We start from the raw sequence: 20,912 nt of genomic DNA, 5'->3' as shown, positions 1-20,912 counted from the left end.
GATTATAAAACTGTCTGTGATAAGATATACTGCTCTTTCCCACCAGGGACTGGAAGCCAGATGCTGAGGAGGACGGTCTAGCCTCCAGTCACCTGAAGGCAATGAGGAGTAGCATGAGTCTTGGAGAAAAACAAGAGGATGCTGACAACCAGAAGAACTCCACCAGGGCCAGCCAGGCCGGCATCAACAGCAACACCATCCAGATCCCTGTCACTATCACTGCCCCACCAAGAGAAACCACCATCATACCCAGTTAGAACATCATGTCATTGTTACATGTGTGTGTGTGTGTGTGTGTGTGTGTGTGTGTGTGTGTGTGTGGGAAAAAAATTTAATTCGAGGGGAGTCAGGTAGGCTGTAACTGGACAAATCAGCTGTGAAGCGCTACCATGTTCAAACTCAATTAGTGTGTTAACCTAGTTAAAGCAATTTGTGTTTTTGTGGGTATTTAATGATCAACCAACTAAACTAAACTTCCTTTCGATTTGTCCCATTAGGGGTCCTCAGAGAACGTTCATATTTGTTTGACATAGTTTTTTATGCTGGATGCCCTTCCTACCACAAACCTACATGTTCGGTTTATGACCGGCCTACTGTTGACACTGGCTTGTGTCCCCCTAGGACTGCAGATGCCCAGGGTTGAACCCAGGGCAGCATACATAAATACATTCATGCATCCACTGAGCTACATCCCCCACCTGACTAATAAAGCATTTTATTCTATACATTAAAAAAAACCTTACTGCTTTCTGATTTTAAATAAAGAACAACAATTTGTTTAATTATAGTACATTATTTTAAACTAACAGAATCTGTGGGGAAAAAAACCCCTCAATATTTAGTAATATTTGTTCTTCAAGCTAAATGATTGTGTCTATTGTTTTTATACCAGTGAACAACATTGACTGTGACAACTTCCAGCTTAGCGAGGAGAAGAAAGATCTTGAGGAGCAAGAAGAGGAGGCTAATAGACCTCGACAGATCCTTCCCTACAGCTCCATGTTCATTTTTGGACAAACTAACCCGTAAGTTATAACTGTTACATGGAGTTAAGATTGATTAATTTAATTTGTAGAATAAGAATTAAAAGGTCATAAAATCCACTTATTCATCGTTTAGGTCGTCCTGAAGCGTCAACATTTTCAGGATGTCTGCTGCATGTCTAGGATGTGTTAGTGTTAGGTTTAGGGTTATCTAATTGTAAGTAACTGTGTTTAGCTGTATCTCTCTTTAAATGGAAAAATGAATTCAAAACAGTTAGAAAGAGTGTAAAGGATATTTTTTGTGGCTGCAAAAAATTTAGAAGCCCAGTCAAGCAGGTATTGTCACTTAAAGGTTAGTTATGATCGTAGCTAAATCATCATGAACAGGTGATGAATGAAAGAATGAACCCACATGTACAGACAATGGTTACTTCATACAGATTACAGTATATAAAAGATATAACATATGGAAAATTCCATGCAACACTGGTTCTTTCAAACTATTACAAACACATGATTTGAGTCACACTGTTTCATTAGTGCATTATTTTGACATGTTGTCATCAGCCTGTTTTTTTTGTTGTTGTTTTTTACATTTGTGTCTGTTTATATGTGTTGTGTGGTCGTTCAGGGTGCGTCGGCTCTGTCACTATGTGGTCAACCTACGCTACTTTGAAATGTGCATCCTGATAGTCATTACCATGAGCAGCATCGCTCTGGCAGCTGAGGACCCCGTTCAAGCCAACGCACCGCGCAACAACGTGAGCCATACTGACATCAAGACTTCATAAATAAACATCTAGAGGGAACAAACACGCTGGTCACACAGACCTGTATTTGAAAATGGAGATGTGGATGTTCACAGGAGCGGATGAGGGTGTATGAACACATCTCATTTTAAGCTGACTGGCTCATTCATTCAGACTGATGCTTCTCTTCAGAGCTTCAAAGTTTCTTGTGTTGAGAAGTAAACTTTTTTTTATATGCTGATTTGAACATATCTGGCTAAATGTTTTTCTGCTGTTTATTTCTCTGCATGAAACATTATCCCATTTAGGAAATAAGGAAGTAATACAAGCACACAGACACGTAGCTTGAGGTTTTTTTTGCATTTTGACAGACAAGCACAACTAATTTGTCTTCCAGTCAGGGACTCAGAGGGAATCTGAGGTGATGTTGTGTTTGTGAGTTTGTGTGTGGCTATTATGTGTGCTGTTATGTGGGTGTGTGTTAGTTAGTGCATGGGAGTGCAAAAGCTGACAGAGACCTCTGACAGAACAGAGGAATATTTTGTTTGTTTAATTTCTTACTGACTTCTAAAATGTTTTTGAAGAAAGAGAGAATCTGTCACTAATATTTTGACTGGATATTTTATTTTCCACTGATTCTGCAGGTTCTCAAGTATCTGGATTACGTCTTTACTGGAGTCTTTACCTTTGAGATGGTGATTAAGGTGAGAAGGCTGCTGAAGTGGAGGTACATAAACTATGCCTGGAGAAACAGTTTGGCTGTTAGAATCAATTTGCAGGTCGATGACTCAATGGTGGACTAGTTTCGTAATTTAGGTTACTTAAACTACAACTTTTTTCATTTCAATGGGACTGCGTTCATTTGCTCTAAGCTGCAACTCATCAAATCTGTTTTCAGTTTGAAGGCTACAGTAGCCCAAAGTGGACAAAATTGTCATGTGACATCGTCACAGGCGTTGCTAATTGGGTTTGTGGTTTTACATTTCTCCCATGTGATAGGACAGAATTGATAATGAAGTCTTTCTTTATGAGTTTAGTAAGTAAGAGCTTCTATAAAAGGTCTTGACTCTTCTGTCTGAAGTGATTTTAAATGCATTTCTGTCTAATTTGTGCCGGAGATGATTGACTTAGGGCTGCTCCTCCACCCTGGCTCTTACTTCCGTGACCTGTGGAACATTCTGGACTTCATTGTGGTCAGCGGTGCCCTGGTGGCCTTCGCCTGCTCGTGAGTCTTTTTTTTTATTTTTAAATGTTACATTTATGCCTGCAGTGCTTCTCTTAATTGTACCATTACAGAATATAATGCAATTCAAGGATAGATGCCACGACATGCTGAAACAACAGTTGAGTTTTGTCACAGTGATTTTAGCTGATGTCTTCGGTACCCATCAGTGGAGAGGAGCTGTTTTATTTGTTTTGCTCTAACTCCAATGTGTTCATCCAATTATTCTTCAAAGTCCTGGGTTTTTGTGCTGCCTGGGGTTATTTAGCTGGCACGGCTATTTAAAACTCATGTTTCATTGTTACAGAAAGCCCCCCTACTCCCTTCTAGTCAACCAGTGGGCCACGCACAAACTGGCTGACATGATAGCTCAACATACTACATTATTGTACTTCAGCACAGCTCCTGTCAAGAATCTTAATCCTATAAGTCTTTTTTTATTTGAGCTATAGCCACATATTCTCTATTTTATGCTTCAATGATAATAATAATTTAAAAATTGAGGTGAATTTGTTTTCTCAAGTTCAGTATGTGGGATCATGGTGTTGATAATGATGATACTGAACTAGGTTGTGCCGCAGACAACTGCAAGTTTTTTTTTTTCCTCCTGTCACAACTGATTTACAGACACATCCAATAATTACCTGCTTTCAGCTGATAACCACTCCACTATGCAATGAGCCCTCAGTTGGGCAGAATCCTCACAACCCAGTACTCGTGATGGGTCTCTGCTGAGCCAGTTCCAGCACCAGTCAGGTCGGTTTGGCAGCAGAGGAGACGGCTGCTGCGACCCGCGATTCATTAAAAATCACGCGTCGATTCAAACGTTAAATTAAATCACGGGTTGTTGTTGTTGTTGTTGTTGTTGTTGTTACCTTTGCCTTTTTCATTGTGCTGCTTTCTTGCCCGTCAGATTTCTCAGCCCTAGAGTGACACTTCTCTCTGCCTTTATCTGTTGCTGACTGTCTGTCTTCTCTCTGTCTCTCTCTCTCAATTTTTATCTGTCATTCTTTGTTTTCTGGCTTGGATTGCTTTCAGGAGCCTCATGGGGTAATGCCTCTGCTCTCTCTGCCTGTGCATCTATCCATGTGCTTGTCTTCCTGTTTGTGTCTGCTGCGTTTCCTCCTGTCCATCTCAGCCAGCGTCAGACGTTCTGCAGCGGCTCTCACAACTCGCTGTTTTGAACAAATGTCACATTTTGTTATTTGCGGATCTTATCGTCTTCTGCCGCTGTCACGGTCCAAAACCGCTGGCATTCACTCTGTTTGTGTTTGCGTTACATAAGCACACTTACCTGCTTTCCATCTATGGGATGTATTGTATGTGTTTTAGTAGGTGAAATATACAAAATGCACGACACGGCAGCATTGCTGAAGCTTTCATACAGATGAACACAAAGAATCTGAGCTCTGCGTGCGAAAACAGAGTGAATGATGGCTAAAATGCATTTATCATCATCATCATTTTTAAAAGGCATATAAAAACATGCAGGATGATGCAAAATCTATCTGTGAATTCACTGTCCTTTGTATAGAAATATCACCTTCTGCTCAGCAGACACAGACCAGCATGCTGTATATCATTATGTATGTGCTCCAACCCCGATGGAGGTGGAAGGGGTGAGAGTTACTCATTCATGGGTCATCAGATTCAACCACCATTTCACCATTTCCTCTCATCATCTCCCTCATGGACTCCCAAGACCCGACCGCATTCACACTGCAAGGCTTTAAGAATCATATAGTTCTCTTTCAGCTCATTTACATTAAATATGAGGGAAAACATTAGGCTTTCTCAGCTGCAGTGTGACATAGGTCGTGTCAGGATGTGTTTGCGTATTCCAAACTGTCCGTAACCTCAAAATCACGCTATTTAAAATCGATTTTCTTACAGGTTCATATAGTTATTGTAATAATAGCTTTGGTCCACAGGCTCATTTGTTTGAGTGCTTTGTTGTATGTCTGCAAACTCATGTATCTTCATGTATGTGTAATTTTCTTTGCTCTGTCTTCACATGCTGTTTTCACTTGTCTTTGTATATTTTGTATGTTTGCGTGTCTTTATTGTGTGCGTGCGTGTGTGTGTGTGCGTGCGTGTTTGTGTAATTATCATTGCTTTTTCTCATCAGATCGCAGCAAAGTGTTGCCAGGTGGGAACTGTCCCTATCTACCTTTACCCTTATTAATCCCTTTGTCCCCCTTTTATCAAAAGTAAAGAATAGAATGTTCCTCTTTCCAACAAAACTACCACCCTGCATCCCAAGATCCTTGGGATACAACGACAGTCCCCCTGCCCCCTTCCTCTCCTGGAATTCCCCTGTTCCAATATTGGGACATCCAGAAAAAAAGACAATATTGGGAACTCTACCTCATAGCTTTCAGAAGACTAACATATAGCTGTATTGTGAAAAAACACAACATCCAGTATCTGTGTCAGAGCTGAAATGAAATCCTTATCCACCTCTTCACCTTCATGTAAATCTCCTGCAATCTTATGGGGTTAATTGTTCAAATTACTGAGATACTGTATTACAGCCTGTAGGTACCCACTTGCCCTTAATCTCTGTCTTTTCCTTTACGCAGTGGGATTAGTGAAATCAATAAAAGATAATAGCTTTCCAGCTGGATCTACCTTAAGTGGTTACTTACGTGAAAAGAAGGGTTAAGGCTTAGAGCTACAACTGAGGGAAAATGGTCCCTCCTTAGAGCAAAAACATAATCATCTTGCAGCACCGCTCAGATCACGCTCTGCCTCATGAGAAACCAGGAGGAAATGGAGTGAAATGTAAATGAGATGCTGATTATTTTCCAGATTAAAAAACTAAATATAATCTTGTTTTGATTTTTGGAGCAATACAAAGACTATAGCTTATCTTAGACTATAGAGTCTTATCTTTTACAACTTAACACAAACATACTGTATATACGTGTTATTAAAATATCCCTTTGTAATTAATATCACACATATCCTGTTTTGCTGAGGAAATGGCGCTTCTGATTGGATGCAAGATCTTGTCTATGAACAGGAAATGATCCTCGCTCTCAGCATGCACCAGAGTCATAACGCATAACGACTGTGGATGACCTCACTGGCGCACACACACACACACACACACACACACACACACACACACACACACACACACACACACACACACACACACACACACACACACACACACACACACACACACACACACACACACACACACACACACACACACACACACCCTTCCCTTCTGAAAGCTATTGGGAGACTGTTTTTTCCTGTCTCAATGTGTTGAGGTCCTTGAATAGTGAGGACTGGCATTGACTTTCCAGATGCATGCCAGGGTAACCGAGTCAACCAAGCATGACAGCTGCATGATGTTTTGGAATCTTACACTGAAAAAGGAAATCCCTTTGAGCATAAAATGTATGGAACCTATACTGTGATTGAGCTCAACACATGCTAAACATACATGATGTCATTCTGCTAGACTGAGGCTAAACTTGTTCATCCAAAGATCAGCATTAGCATCCTCTCCAGCTGAAGTATTTAGAGTGAAGGAGCAACATAATTTCTATATGACATAACCTGTAACCTCACATACATTATATATACATTATATACTGTAGAGCGGTTAAGTGAGGACACTCTAGGATGGAGAACATCCATTGATTATATTACAACAGTCCTCCCATTTGGAACGATGTAGAAGCAAAAAATAGAAGCAACCCTTTATGAGGCTGTTGCTGAGATATGTTTCTGAACGTCCCGTGTGCTCATTAATTAAGGCTGCATGTATTCTTACAGTCTTTGTTGTCGGCCTCCGACTGTGTTAGTTCAGTAGGAGTTACAGGAATAGGTTCCTCAGTGAATCTACCTTGGGGCTTCAGCGTGGCTCAACAGTAATTAGTTTATGTTGTCCTGTTAGCGAGTTTGCACAGACACTTAACTGAGTACAGGCAGAAACAGTTGATGGGTCGACCACTGGTAGCCGTCACCTTTCCAGCTGCACCTTCATATTAACTGGCCCTCTGACCTACATGCATTGGCTGAAGGTTTTTTGGGCCCTATGTGCATAAACATTATTAATTTATCCATCCAGCCATCTTCAACCACTTATCCGGGGCCGGGTTGCAGGGTCAACAGTCTCAGGAGGGATGCCCGTACTTCCCTCTCCCCAGACACCTCCTCCAGCTCCTCCAGGGGGAGCCCTAGGCGTTCCCAGGCCAGGTGAGAGACATAGTCCCTCCAGCATGTCCTAGATCTTCCTCGAGGTCTCCTCCCGGTAGGACATGCCCAGAACACCTCCCCAGGGAGGCGTCCAGGAGGCATCCGGAACAGATACCCGAGCCACCTCAGCTGGCTCCGCTTGAGGCGGAGGAGCAGCGGCTCTAGTCCAAGCTACTCCCTGGTGACTGAGCTCCTCACCCTATCTCTAAGGGTTCGCCCAGCCACTCTACGGCGGAAACTCATTTCATTTGCTTGTATCCGGGATCTTGTCCTTTCGGTCATGACCCAAAGCTCATGAAATAGGTGAGAGTAACAGCTCCTGAGACTCTTGTCCCTGCAATTGACCGGTATATTAAAGGCCGTTGTCTTGCGACTCATCTCTTTCTTCACCACAACAGACCTACAGCGACTGCGTCACTGCGGAAGCTGCACTGATCCGTCTGTCAATCTCACATTCCATCCTTCCCTCACTCGTGAACAAGACCCCAAGATACTTAAACTCCTCCACTTCGGGCAAAGACTCTCCACACTGCTATTCTGCACTGCTGTTTGGCCTGTAGGCCGAAACAACAGTGAGACACCTGTCCCCAACCCAAAGGCGCAGGGACACGACCCTCTCGTTCACCGGGGTGAACTCAAATTATGACGGTTGAGCTGTGGGGCCACAAGCAAGACCACACCAGCCTGCTGCCTCTCACCTTGGGCAACACCAGAAAAAGTGGAGAGTCCAGCCCCTCTCAAGGCTTTGGGTTCCAGAGCCCAAGCTGTGGGTGGAGGTGAACCCGACTATATCTAGTCGGGACCTCTCAACCTCCCCCACAAGCTCTGGATCTTTTCCCCCCCAGCGAGGTGACATTCAATGTTCCTAGAGCTAGACTCTTTGTCTGGGGATTGGGTTGTCGAGCCCCATGCTGACGACTGCCACCCAATCCACACTGCACCCGTACCCTACGGTTTCCTCGGTGGGTGGTGAGTCCAGCGGCGTTCGGGCCCATGTTGTCCTTTCGGGCTGAGCCCGGCCGGGCCCCGTGGGCAGAGGCCAGGCCACCAGGCGCTCGCATACGAGCCCCAACCCCTGTGCCATACCGAGCAATGTCATGGCCCTTGTTGTTTTTCTTACCATAGGGGTTTTGTTACTGCTCTTAGTCTGGCCCGTCATCCAAGATCTGTTTGCCAAGGGAGACCATAGCAGGAGCCTAAAGCCCCTGGAATCATTCGGGCAGTCAAACTCCCCCAACACGATAAGGTGGCAGCTCTTGGGGAGAAAAGGTGGCAGCTCTCAGGGATTATTAATATATACTTATTTAAATTTTTGCTAAGAGAAAAAAAAAAAGAATTATCGTGACTGAAGTGCTCCTCCACTGTCATTGGCCAAGGTCAGCCACAGAGTGATGTCTCAGCTGTACGTTATTAGCCTAACAGCTAGTTAGCATAGAAACCCACACCCACATCCCCCACTGTGACCAACCCTGCAGCTTCTGCTGATTGACAGATATGGTTCCTGCAAAGAGGCTGTCTCCTGAAGCAGGTGGCCGAACCCTTGTGCATTTTATTATTCTGCAGAAACACATTAGCTTATGATCTGTAGTTGTGGGCATTATATGCTGCTTTTTTTTATTTTATGTGTTGAGTTCCACACAAACGTGGCAGGGTTGCAATAAATAATAATACATTTCCTAATAAAGAATTTAAAAGGGTAATAATTAATAAATTCATGGTGCACAGAAGTATACGGTTTAGTTTAACTGTTGTGTGAACATTTTTGACATTGTTTATAGAAAAGATGACATGATAAAAAGTAAATAAAGGAATGAAAAAGGACAAGGTTTGGGACAAAACAAGAGAAGAAATAATAAAAGAAATATAAAAGAGAAGAAAAGAAAGAAGATGTTGCTTGATTTGTATTTTCATTTGAGATAAATATCAAATATCCAACATGCACACATACAGTACTTGAATAAATAGGCTGTAATGATCTTCATCTATAGCTGCATGCTTGTGTAGAATAACATTCTTAGCTCACTTGCATGTTACTAACAGAATACAGGTATATTCATGCAGTATACCTGTTGCACTGCGACTGGCTCCTGTCACCAGAGGATTGGAGGGTCGATTATGATTGGCATTTACACTCTATGTCGTAGACTAACTGTATTTTTCAATCTGCACAGAGGGACAAAAGGAAAGGATATCAACACCATTAAGTCTCTGAGGGTCCTCCGAGTGCTGCGGCCGCTCAAGACCATTAAACGGCTGCCCAAGCTGAAGGTACGGGAATTCGATCTGTCGCCCACACAGTCCATTATACCAGAAACAACACCAGCTGGGGCCACAGCCTGCAACAGTCACACTTACATATCAAGGAGTACAGAAATGTTTAATCTTTCACTGCAGATGAAACCTGACCTTTGGGTTCAGAAAGGAGGAGAAAGCTGAAAAGTGCTTCCAGTATGTTTCACTGAGAAGAAGCTTGTTGATAGCTTCATTTTGTAGAAGAAATGCTCTTCAAAAAAATGTAACATAAGGACAGCCGGTAGGTAGCGCTAATGCCTCATAGCAAGAAGGTCCCTGGTTCGATTCCTTCTTCCATGAAGTTTGTGTTCTCCGAGTGTCTGCATGACTTGCCCTCAAAACAGAATCCAAACCTGATGAGGATGTTATATAAGCTGACTCCATATTGATGAACACATTTTTTACTCCTGATTTGGACACCTTCTAAGAAGATGAAAAACAACTTCATTCACATCCAATCCCCCAATCTGGTTATCCAACCCATGGAGCTGTGTGTCCTCTACCCACAAAATCAAGCAGCATCAATCAGAAAGTAGAGGTACTCATCAACACAGGAACATAACATGTTTTTGTGCCTGTGTTTTGTTTTTGTTTTGTTTTTCATGTTTTGTATTTATAGTTACAGTACTTTATAATTGAACCTCTTGCACAGCTAGTTGTTGAAAAATTTCATTGTACACTTGTGTATAATGACATTAACAGCATTCTATTCTATTCTTCTATTTTGTAATTGGTTCCGAGAGGTTGTTCGTAAGTAAAATTGTTCGTAAATCACTATTTATTAAAATTATACCTATAATCGTCAATCGAGATCATTTAGATTTCATTACTTTGCTTAATATGAAAGTGCTATTCCGTAAGAGTTGTCTGAAACAATTGCAGGACGTAAAACAGCATATAGTAAACTAATTTTCAAGTTAACTTGTTCTCGATTATACGTTGGTTTACAAAACAAATTCATAAAATAATCAAAATAATCTTACGTCATTTCACTTTCTAATAACATGATACTGTACGATAAGTAAGAATAAAATAATATAATATCGTATTAAAATACGTAACTTTACTTCCAATATCTACTGTTAAGCTCGTTTTTTCATATCTCAGAATGTTCGTAAGTCGAATGTTCTTAAGTTGAGGACTACCTATATTTATCAGTTTGAGGTGAGGATAATCTGCAGGCAAAATTGTGAGTTTAGCAGTTTTTATTTGCACCCAATACCAATATTGTAATGATACCAACCTGATTATGAGTTTATCTTAAAGCATTATGTAAGGTGTTATATCATTTGAGTGTAAGACCTTTAACAGCCTCTCTCTGGCCGGTGAGTCCAGATGATCATCCAAACGTAAGAAAATGTGAAAGCTAGGATTTGTAGTAACAGGAGTTTGATGATTGAGAAAGATCAGAACCGGCAGTCAGACGTTCATCCACAACTCCTTTTAAGACGCTTGGACGGAGCGGCTTGATGGACAGGCTGGTAGAGGGGGGTAGAAAAATGTTCTGTCCTTCCTCTGCAGCCTCGATGGCAATCAGTCATGCAGCAGCATATTCATTAGCTAGATTGCATACGTGTCAGCATAGACAAAGTACTTCATCTCAAATAGAGATCATAGCTGACAGACGGAAGCAGCCAAGAGAGAGAGAGAGAGAAATACTCCATGTCAGGTGTGTTCATGTACACAGTAACCATCTGTTTTCCTTCCATGAGTGTAATATGTGTGTTTTATTATCTGTCGTCTCTACTTGAAGGATTGAATATAATCCAAATCAAACTGCTTTGATTTCCCCTTTGTTCAGGGGAAAATCAATGGCATCATTATGAGAAGCTAAATTTTATATTTGAATTTTTTCTAGTCTTAGTGATCGGCTGTACACATCATTTTTGTTATCTCACTTTAATTTATTTCTCTTGAAACATAAATTCAGACATTTTGGATCACCAGAAGAATACAAATAAGAACGATATATTTTAAATACACAGTTCCCAAACAACTGTTGAATTATATGACAAAACGTCCCTTTAAAAAATTCTGCAAGTTATATTCTCAGCCTCTAGATGTCGCACTAGATTCTTTCTCGCAGCACATTATTATTACATTGTGAGCTTGTAATCTGTTACAGCCCATCCAAATGACAGCTGCTGATTTAGTACAGATCTACAGTACTCTGAGGATGAAAACCAAACCAGACCATCATGTTTGTCAAGTATCCCTTAGGTGTTATATCAAAAAGAAGCTCGGGCCACTCAGGCATCACTGGTTTGTAGTTTGTAGTTCTTTTGTTTTTCTTGTGTAAATGATACGGACATTTTTTAACCCATGTCCTAATACCTAGAATTCGACCAAGCCTTTTTTATTTATTTCAATAGAAGTCAATACACAATCCATAAGGCCTTACCTTTCGCAGTATACTTTATACACAGTTCAAATCTATCTGTAATGCTGTTGCAAGTTCACTGCCTGACTTGGGCATCATGGAGGTGAGTCTGGAGGAGGAAGTCAGTAAACACCCAACAACACGAAACACTCTTCCTCAGAGAGTGGTCAAGGTGAAGGTGAACATAAAGAGTGTTCTCAGTTTGTCGAATGCGCCCAGACAAGTTCAGCTCTGAATTTGAACAGATAATTACAATATGAATAATTAATAGAACTTGCCGCTTTAATCCATCCCATAATGGTTCATTTACTTTTGAATAATAAAACAGAAAATAATTAGACTGTTACTATGATGATGATGTATTGATGAATATTTATGTTTGTTTTTAAAAACTTACATCCTGTGTTGACCTCATCTTCAACCATGTTTCCTATGAAGGCAGATAAAATCATTTTAAGTAAACGAGTATTTTTTCTGTCTTTTCTGTATGGAGTTTGCATGTTCTCCCCGTGTCTTAGTTGGTTTTCTCCAGGTTCTCTAACTTCCTCCCACCTCCAGAAACGTGCAGTTTCGGTCAATTGGTAGTAGACGTGTGACCCTCAAGGTGGATAACTGTTTGCTGATGTCTTGTCTACAAGAAAATGGATGGAGGGATAACATGCTCTATATACAACGTCAAAACTATTAGAAAATCTCTCTCTCTCTCTCTGACACTCTCCCTCTCTCTGTCTCTGTTTGTGTCTATGCGTCTTTTCCAGGCGGTGTTCGACTGTGTTGTAAATTCACTGAAGAACGTTCTCAACATCCTCATCGTCTACATCCTTTTCATGTTCATCTTCGCTGTTATCGCTGTGCAGCTCTTTAAAGGAAAGTTCTTCTATTGCACCGATGAGTCCAAAGGTCTGGAGAAAGACTGCAGGTACAGCCTGAACACCAAACTCACTCTTCCTCACACCTGTCTTTCTAAATGCTGGTTGCCATAGGGAGACACGATTTTCTGCTGAGATTCCCCAGCAGGATTTTTCTTCTTGTATCTTGACAGTGTAGTTTGGTCTTTTTCTCCTCTTTTGCTCCTCCTGCTCCTCTCTCAGGGGACATTTTCTGGACTATGACAAGGACGATGTGACAGCTCAGCCCAGAGAATGGAAGAAGTATGAGTTCCACTACGACAACGTTCTTTGGGCCTTCTTGACACTCTTTACTGTCTCAACGGGAGAGGGTTGGCCGATGTAAGTCAGACGTCTCCGTGGAGCTTTTATTCTTTATGCACTAAAAGTTGAAAACTGCTTTTTTGCACTTCTGATTATTTATGTGTACTAGAATTCCCTTCTGTGCCCCTAAACTCACTCGGCACACCTGTAGGCTGACAGTGCAGAGAAGATTAAACCCAACTAATTTCTCCAGGTTTAATTGCTCTGCCTTCTCTAAACACGTAATCAAGGCTCATTGCATATGTGGCTTCAATTTGTATCCAAACTAAATCACCATTAATCATCATCCTCATATCTGTCAAGGGCTGTTTTCTAATTTAATTCATTGCTTACCCAGTGATGAAAAGTAAATTGTAAGACTGACTGAGCTTGTCATGGTCGTGTCAAAACACACACTCTTAACCAAATAGGACAGCACAATGACACTGAGCACAGGGCATCAGCCCGGCGAATTGGGCTTCAAAGGAGAAGTAATTGAATCATTTTACCAATAGAAATAACAAAAAAATTATACAAAAACCCATTTTTTCAGTAGTTGCTCTTGTATAACTAGCAGTGCAAGACTGAAATGAGTGTAATAACACAATGCTGAATGTGTTATTGAATAAAAACCACCCAAAATTATGCAAAGGAACATTTTTTTCCCACTCAGTATTGCAGTAAGGTAATATTACTATTACATAATAATAAAAACACAATGATAAAACTATAATTTATAATCATAATAATAATGATAATAATAATAATAATTATTATTATTATTATTACTAAAATTATTATTATTATTATTACCATCATCATCATTATTATTATTATTACCATTATTATTATTATTATTATTGATCTACTGATGAAGTTCTTTGAACCCTCCTTTGTTTCAGGGTCTTGAAACACTCCGTGGATGCCACCTATGAGGACCAGGGCCCAAACCCGGGCTTCCGTATGGAAACATCAATCTTTTATGTGGTCTACTTTGTGGTGTTTCCCTTCTTCTTCGTCAACATATTTGTGGCTTTGATCATCATCACTTTCCAGGAGCAGGGAGACAAGGCCATGTCGGAGTGTAGCCTAGAGAAGAATGAGGTGATGCTGATTATTTCTACCAAATTGCTCTCTTCTCAAGATGACTCTTGGATCACAAATTGGACAACAAACAGAAAAAGCACTATAATAAGGCAGTTGTCTGCTCTGTGCTTCACAGAGACCTTGCAATCATTTTGTTTTTCTTTAAATAAACTTTAGTTATTGGTCAGACATCCTCAAATTGCAAGGCTTAGAAAGTGCTTTTGTGCCAGATGTCTTTCCGTGACTTTTCTGTAACCTGTTCCTGTATGAGAGGTTTTTTGTTCGTCTTGTCATCAAACAGAGGGCTTGTATTGACTTTGCCATCAACGCCAAGCCGCTGACGAGATACATGCCAGAGAACAAGCAGTCCTACCAGTACAAGATGTGGAAATTTGTCGTTTCACCCCCGTTCGAGTACGCCATCATGACATTAATCGCCCTCAACACAGTCGTGCTCATGATGAAGGTCAGTGTTTCCTCCCACCAATTCTTGGACACTTATCAACAAGAACAACATTATGTTATGTCGTCTCAGTCATTTGGTCCCCTGTGCAAAACAGCACACTATTTCAAAAAATATGTTAAAAAAGTCTGCAGAAGCTGATCCCATAAATCTATACCATTACGTTTGTGTTTCTTAAGACTGAAATGCAATTACAGGGGTGACACTGGTCTGGCCTGCAGACAGGGTCAACATTTAAAAATCAAAAACCATCAGCAGCACCCTGAGATGTAGTTCTACCATGCAACAGAGCGATGTGCTTGTGTGTTTGCAGTTCCTTCACTCATCTCCCCAGAGCAGAAAATCTCTGCTAAACACTCAGATTAAATAATGCAGGATGATGCCAGATTTTTTTCAGTCACATAATCTAAAGCCATAATTAATGTACTTCTGTTTTTCAGATTCTGTCCGTAAAATTGAACATTTTAATTTATCAGAAATAGAAAATAGAAATACATAAAGTTACTGTGTGTAGAATTTAGGGAGCAAATTAATGTAATGTCTCTACAGCAATGTTTTTATGTCCTAAGAGACATTCATAGGTGTGGAGAGACGAGATGTGTTCATTTAGTCTGCAGCAGTTGGATGTGACATTAGTTCTTTAAATTATGATTTGTTTTGTCGTTTAATATTAAACTAACATATGTATGCATGGAATCTTTAATCATATTTATGTTTCCAAAAACCAGGAAAAATAGAATTCTCACAAACCCTTGACAGAAAGTAATGTATCTAAAGCTCTACATCAACTACCAAAAATGACACAAAAAAAACCCCTTATATTTATGGGTTAACAAAAAAACAACCGGCCGGCTGAAGGCTAACTAGCTCTAACCTGTGACTCTGACAAACAAGCCAAGAGTGAATACGACTGTTTGATGTTACAACCTTTGCAAACAACCTCTTCTATTCTAGCAACTCAACACATGAACAAACTGTGATGTCAGCTATTGTTCAGAAAAGTGTCTTATTTACTGTATGTGGACATAGTTTGACCTCTATTGAAGTCAAAACAACATAAGCACTGGTTGAAGAGTTTCTTCTGCACTTGGATCTTGGTTGCTGCTCTCAATCCGTCCTGCAATTCTTTTACAAAATAAATCCAGTCGCACAAATTTTTTCTTTAACTGTCTTCTTAAAATTAAAGACATTTTTCGGAGTAACGTCCAGCAAAGTGTCGTGAGTACGGTGACTAACAATAGCCACAAACAGACCTCGAAAGGTGCTGGTAATTTAACTCTCACAATAACACACGACACATGCTGATTTATTATACTGTATAATTTAAAAACTAGGAATGACACTAGGATTGACATCTGCTAGAGAACAAGTGAGAAATTAAATATAATTACAAGTTTCTTTGATGCATTTACACTCTTAGATTTCAATTACTTAGAAGGATCTGATGTGTGATCAGTGAAAATGGAATAAAAAGTGTAACCCCTATAGCTTTGCTGCTCTTGGTGCTGTGTACTGTACTCAGTGTGTGTCTCTCTGTCCTCAGTTTTACGGTGCTCCTGACTTATACGAGTCAATGCTGAAATACTTGAACATCGTATTCACAGCCCTCTTCACACTGGAGTGCATCCTCAAGATTATTGCCTTTGGTCCATTGGTGAGCTGTCAACACCATATGCCGTGCTGCACTCTGCCAGACAGGAATTTATTGTTATATTGTGTTTATGGACAAAAGAAAGTCTTTGGATTTGCAACTTAACCAGGAAAATCATGTGAAGGAAAATGAACCATTGACTTCGCTGAATTGTTGCAGACAGTGTCGTTCGTTTGGCTGTCAAAAGAATTTTTTTTTTTAGATCTGTGGTTGTTATTTTCTAAACGTCTGCCACATGGCCACATTCAGTGGAAGGATGGTTAAAGGATTTGTTTGTGCGTAAAACCGGTAGTATAGGGACAGCAGTAAAATATGTTAAATGTCAAACGGACAAATGAGTGGGGTTAAAGCGCTAGGTCAAAGAAGAGATGGATGCAGGAGCGCTCAAAACGAATAAATCTCCCTCAACATGGGGCCGTTTCAGCCCGCAGTGAGGCATTTCAAGTCTGGTTCAGTTCCAATTATGTGGCCCATTTATTAAATAGCTTTTCACACACACCACTTGCTTCCACCTGTTTAGCCCAGACGGATGAGACTGCATCTGCTGGTTTAAACACTCTGCTGCAGCATCTCCAGACTGCATCTGCATGACCACATTCCCTAGGACCCGTATGAACAACCGGTCTGGGGGGTTGGTACGTGCAGGAGCACTTCAGCCTTTTTGCATTGATTATGCCCATATAAATACCGTAACTATATCTGCAATATTAGGAAATACAAAAACTATCACTGCACATTAAAAAGTTCCTGCATTTAGTTTGCTTATTTTCATGCCGAGGGTTATAAAAATGCTTCTTTTTGGACTATTTGATTGTATAAGTGCACAGAAAATATATTAAGATATTAAGAATAGGCCACAGTACTTTAGAATTTAAAAATGGTAATAATGTAGTTTGATTAATTGATTAGATTGACAGAAAATTATTTTAATCAGCATTGTTGTATTGATTGTTAAGTGTGGCAGCGGCTAAGTCCACAAGGTCTTGGTTTGGGCACTGGAGAGTTGCAGGTTCAACACCTAACCAAAGTATGGAGTGTGATGTGGGAGCTGCAGAGGAGCCCTTGAGCAAGGCACAAAAGCCCACAAGCTGCTCCTAGAGCATGCTCTGGCATGTATGTGTGTTTACATCGAGTGCAAATTTATAATTAATTTGGAGATTAATAAAGTTGAATATTAATAAGAATTAAACTTAATTATTAATCATGAAGGTGTTATATGTACATCTGAATGTATTTCTGTAATTATTGCTCCGGACTTTGCAAGATTATGTCGAATTCTATAAATCTCAAATCTATTGCAGAGATTATTCAATTGTTAATAAAATAGTTGCTGCTTCTTTTCTTCTAAGACGCAGGCAGAATTCTACCATAGATGTTTATCATTGTAAAGTTTGAGTTGAATCTCTCCCTGCTGTCTTTGTATTGTAGAACTACCTGAAAGCAGCTTGGAATGTGTTTGACTTCGTGACTGTGCTTGGAAGCATCACAGACATCTTGGTCACAGAGATTAAGGTAAGAGGGGTGGCCATCCGGGGCTCATCTTGGGGGCCGTCACCCCAGGCTCCTGGGAGCCACGCTGTATGAGTGTCAGGATTCAGTCCGTACTCATAGATCCTGCAGCCGCAGGAAATAAAAGAAGAATACAGAAGCTGGAATGTGCTTCATACAAAATTGTGTATTTGGAATGCAGTTTATGTGGTGAGCAAGGAATAGTTCTTGAAGAATCGAATTGTTTAGAAATGAAAGAGACTTTAACAACTATTATTGCAGAGCCAAGATGAAAATATTTGCTATTGGCCATCAGCTGACCTTCAGTTTATAACGAAAATATGATCATGTAAGGCTCCGCGGTGGACTGGCGTCGTGCCCGGAGTGTCCCCAGCCTCATGCCCTATGCCAGCTGGGATAGGATCTAGCTCCCTGTGACCCGCTGTGGCGGATACAGCATCTGTACATGAAAATGAATGAATGAATGAATGAATGAATGACTGATCATTTAATAAGACAATTACTGAGAAAAGCAGCAAAACAACGAATCTGAGTAATTGTTCTAGCATTAATTTTCTTGTAATAGTTTTCATTAATGATGTCTTTTTTTTTTTTACACATTTTTCCAAATATTTTCCATCTGTGAAATATTGCGAACAACAAATTTTGAAACATAAAGGAGAGTCCGTTGCTGAATTTCTGCATATCCAACATTAAAGCAATCTGATTGTTGAGATGGAGGAATGTCGCTTTCAGTGTGGCAATGTCAGTCCTTCTCTTTCTGTGACGTTCTTTCTTTCCACGTGATCATTAGTTTTGCTTTCTGTCTCTTCTCTCTCGCTTTCCTCCTGCCATTCTTTCTTTTGTCTCTTTCGCTGTTTCCATCTTCTGCTGTGTCTCTCCTGGCGCCTGTGCCCTCATTCTGCCCCTCTGTCACATCTGACACCTTTAGACGGTAAGTGGCTTTTCTTGTTGCTCGCTGATTTTGTCAGTTCCCCTGATACAGTGTGTTTGTTGTTCCCCCCCCCCCCCAGTCTTAAAATGTCTTTGTACAAAATTGTCAGTGTAACGTGAAAAAACACCACTGAGTAAAAGTAACAATCAAACAATGTGAAGACCCAAAAAAATACAAATTTGTATTATTATTGCTGTTTTCTGCATTGATGTATTTATCACTGTAAAGCTGAGGTTAAAGTTAGTTTTTTAAAATGCCAACACGTTTAAACTAATATTCTGGCAGTAATCAATGAGTCAAATGCTCGGACAATACAAGTGTCTTTATTTGGCCATATTATACGCATTTTCTGAAGCTTTTGATGATATTATTGATGGTTAAAACTTCATATTCCTTGCAGCTGCACACTGAGAAAAATTCAATCTGCTGGATTATTTGTCCACACAGATTTTTTAACACATCCTTCAGAGGATGCTCCTTTCATTCTCAATCCTGATGTTATCTGTTACCAATGAACGAACCTCTTTACATGTGGAATGATCCAGTCACATGTTTAACATCTGTCCCCACCTTTTTTTTATCTAATAATTAATATTTAATTAATAATTTTTTTCATTTCTAAGAAAGATAAATGAATTTGATGAGGAACAGCTTTAGGTATTATTCTCTTTGTGCTGCTACAATTTATATTCCAGAATAGATCAAGATATTAATCATGATTAATAAATGCTACCGTTAGCCACAATCAGCTAACGGTCATATCAGGTGGAATACAGTCATCACGGGGTGTGATTAATGGTTTTAAGTTTTTACATTTTTTACTTTTTACATGATGACTGTACAGTTTCTAGAGTCACATACAGTGACTTTAAGACCCTCCACCCTGGTTTATCTTACTTTTTTATCTGCCTCAGAGCGTCTCTGTTTTCTCTCTCAGGATAAGATGATCAATCTGAGTTTCTTGAGGCTGTTCAGAGCGGCTCGTCTCATCAAGCTGCTGCGGCAGGGCTACACCATCCGCATCCTGCTGTGGACGTTTGTTCAGTCCTTCAAGGCGAGTTTGCACACAGTAACCTAAACACAATATTGCATGAACCCCTGGCTATGTGTGGAAAGACAATTACATATATAGAGCATTTTCAAAACAGAATTTTGAGGGGGATCGAAAAGAAACATATTGATCATAAAATCATATCTGGTGCCATCAGTCTTTAACCTGTACTTGTGTGTGTTTTCAGGCGCTGCCCTATGTCTGCCTGCTCATTGCCATGCTGTTCTTCATCTACGCCATCATTGGAATGCAGGTGAGTCGTGAGAAGTGAGCAAAAGGGAAGAGTCTTTATTAACCCAAACACCTCATGCAGCTCCAGCGGTGACGTGACCTGTTTCAGTTCATTAATCCACCGCTCACATGTATGTGTACAGAGTGTGTTTGGTGACGTCATCCTGTGGGTTTGTTGTATGTGCTATGTTGTGACGGTGAACGCATTAACTGTGGAAGCAGCGATGGTGGTAAACACAGTCACTCCTGTCTGTCACGTACAAAATGTGTTACAAAGCTACTGCCAGGGATTGCATAATATTATGCAACTATTTAAGGGGGTTGTACTATTTTTTTAGAGGAAGCTGAGGTTTGCCTGCTCTCTACTTGTATTAGTTTAGTCCCTGAAAGTCATTTGCTGTTCAGTCATAACGGATGGCTGTCAGACGTCTCCTGGGTCCAGCAGCCACTGCTGATTGGCTGGAGGGACGGAACGGCTGAGGGGCAGATAAATATTTAAAATGAGACCTCCGGGGTTTTTGACTGGATTCACGTCTGACGTTACAGGTTGTGACGGTTTGTTATCTGTCCTCCGTCTGTGTTCATCTAGTGGAAAAACTATTCCATGCATTCATTTTTAGTCAGCTTGATTATAGTAACAGCATCTTTACTGGTCTATCTAAAAAAAATCTGCTCCTCCAATTCTCACTAAGACCAGAAAAGTGGACCACATAAGCCCAGTTCTGAGGTCTTTACAGTGGCTGCCTCTTAAAGTTCTGCTGCTGGTCAATAAAGCTCTGAATGGTTTAGAACGAAAATGCATCAGTGACCTCCTGACCCACTGTGAACCCAGCAAACTCCTCCGGTCATCTGGATCCGTTTTTTTTAATCAGTTCCTGGAGTCAGAACCAGATATGGAGAAGCTGCATTCAGCTTTGGTGCTCCACATGTGTGGAATAAACTCCCAGAAAGCC

General features: G+C 40.5%; 1 protein-coding gene across 3 annotated transcripts in view; it reads left to right on the top strand.

Annotated features, from left to right (window-relative positions):
* Positions 1 to 20,912, top strand: part of LOC137608134 (voltage-dependent N-type calcium channel subunit alpha-1B-like) — a 127,361-nt gene that overhangs the window by 81,504 nt on the left and 24,945 nt on the right. For 2 of the 3 annotated variants that reach the window (XM_068334212.1, XM_068334211.1), the window contains 15 exons: positions 47 to 252; positions 893 to 1,025; positions 1,615 to 1,744; positions 2,377 to 2,436; positions 2,851 to 2,957; positions 5,083 to 5,103; positions 9,344 to 9,440; positions 12,603 to 12,763; positions 12,936 to 13,073; positions 13,937 to 14,138; positions 14,422 to 14,586; positions 16,127 to 16,237; positions 17,663 to 17,746; positions 19,615 to 19,731; positions 19,916 to 19,981. In XM_068334212.1, coding sequence (XP_068190313.1) covers positions 47 to 252; positions 893 to 1,025; positions 1,615 to 1,744; positions 2,377 to 2,436; positions 2,851 to 2,957; positions 5,083 to 5,103; positions 9,344 to 9,440; positions 12,603 to 12,763; positions 12,936 to 13,073; positions 13,937 to 14,138; positions 14,422 to 14,586; positions 16,127 to 16,237; positions 17,663 to 17,746; positions 19,615 to 19,731; positions 19,916 to 19,981 — 1,798 coding nt within the window. The remainder of the gene's footprint in view (positions 1 to 46; positions 253 to 892; positions 1,026 to 1,614; positions 1,745 to 2,376; positions 2,437 to 2,850; positions 2,958 to 5,082; positions 5,104 to 9,343; positions 9,441 to 12,602; positions 12,764 to 12,935; positions 13,074 to 13,936; positions 14,139 to 14,421; positions 14,587 to 16,126; positions 16,238 to 17,662; positions 17,747 to 19,614; positions 19,732 to 19,915; positions 19,982 to 20,912) is intronic. The other variant, XM_068334213.1, reaches the window with a different exon arrangement.

This window comes from Antennarius striatus, chromosome 15 (assembly GCF_040054535.1).
Source record: "Antennarius striatus isolate MH-2024 chromosome 15, ASM4005453v1, whole genome shotgun sequence".
NCBI classification, from domain to species: Eukaryota; Metazoa; Chordata; class Actinopteri; order Lophiiformes; family Antennariidae; genus Antennarius; species Antennarius striatus.
The sequence above is the reverse complement of the archived record's forward strand: the minus strand, read 5'-3'. Positions and strand labels throughout refer to the sequence as shown.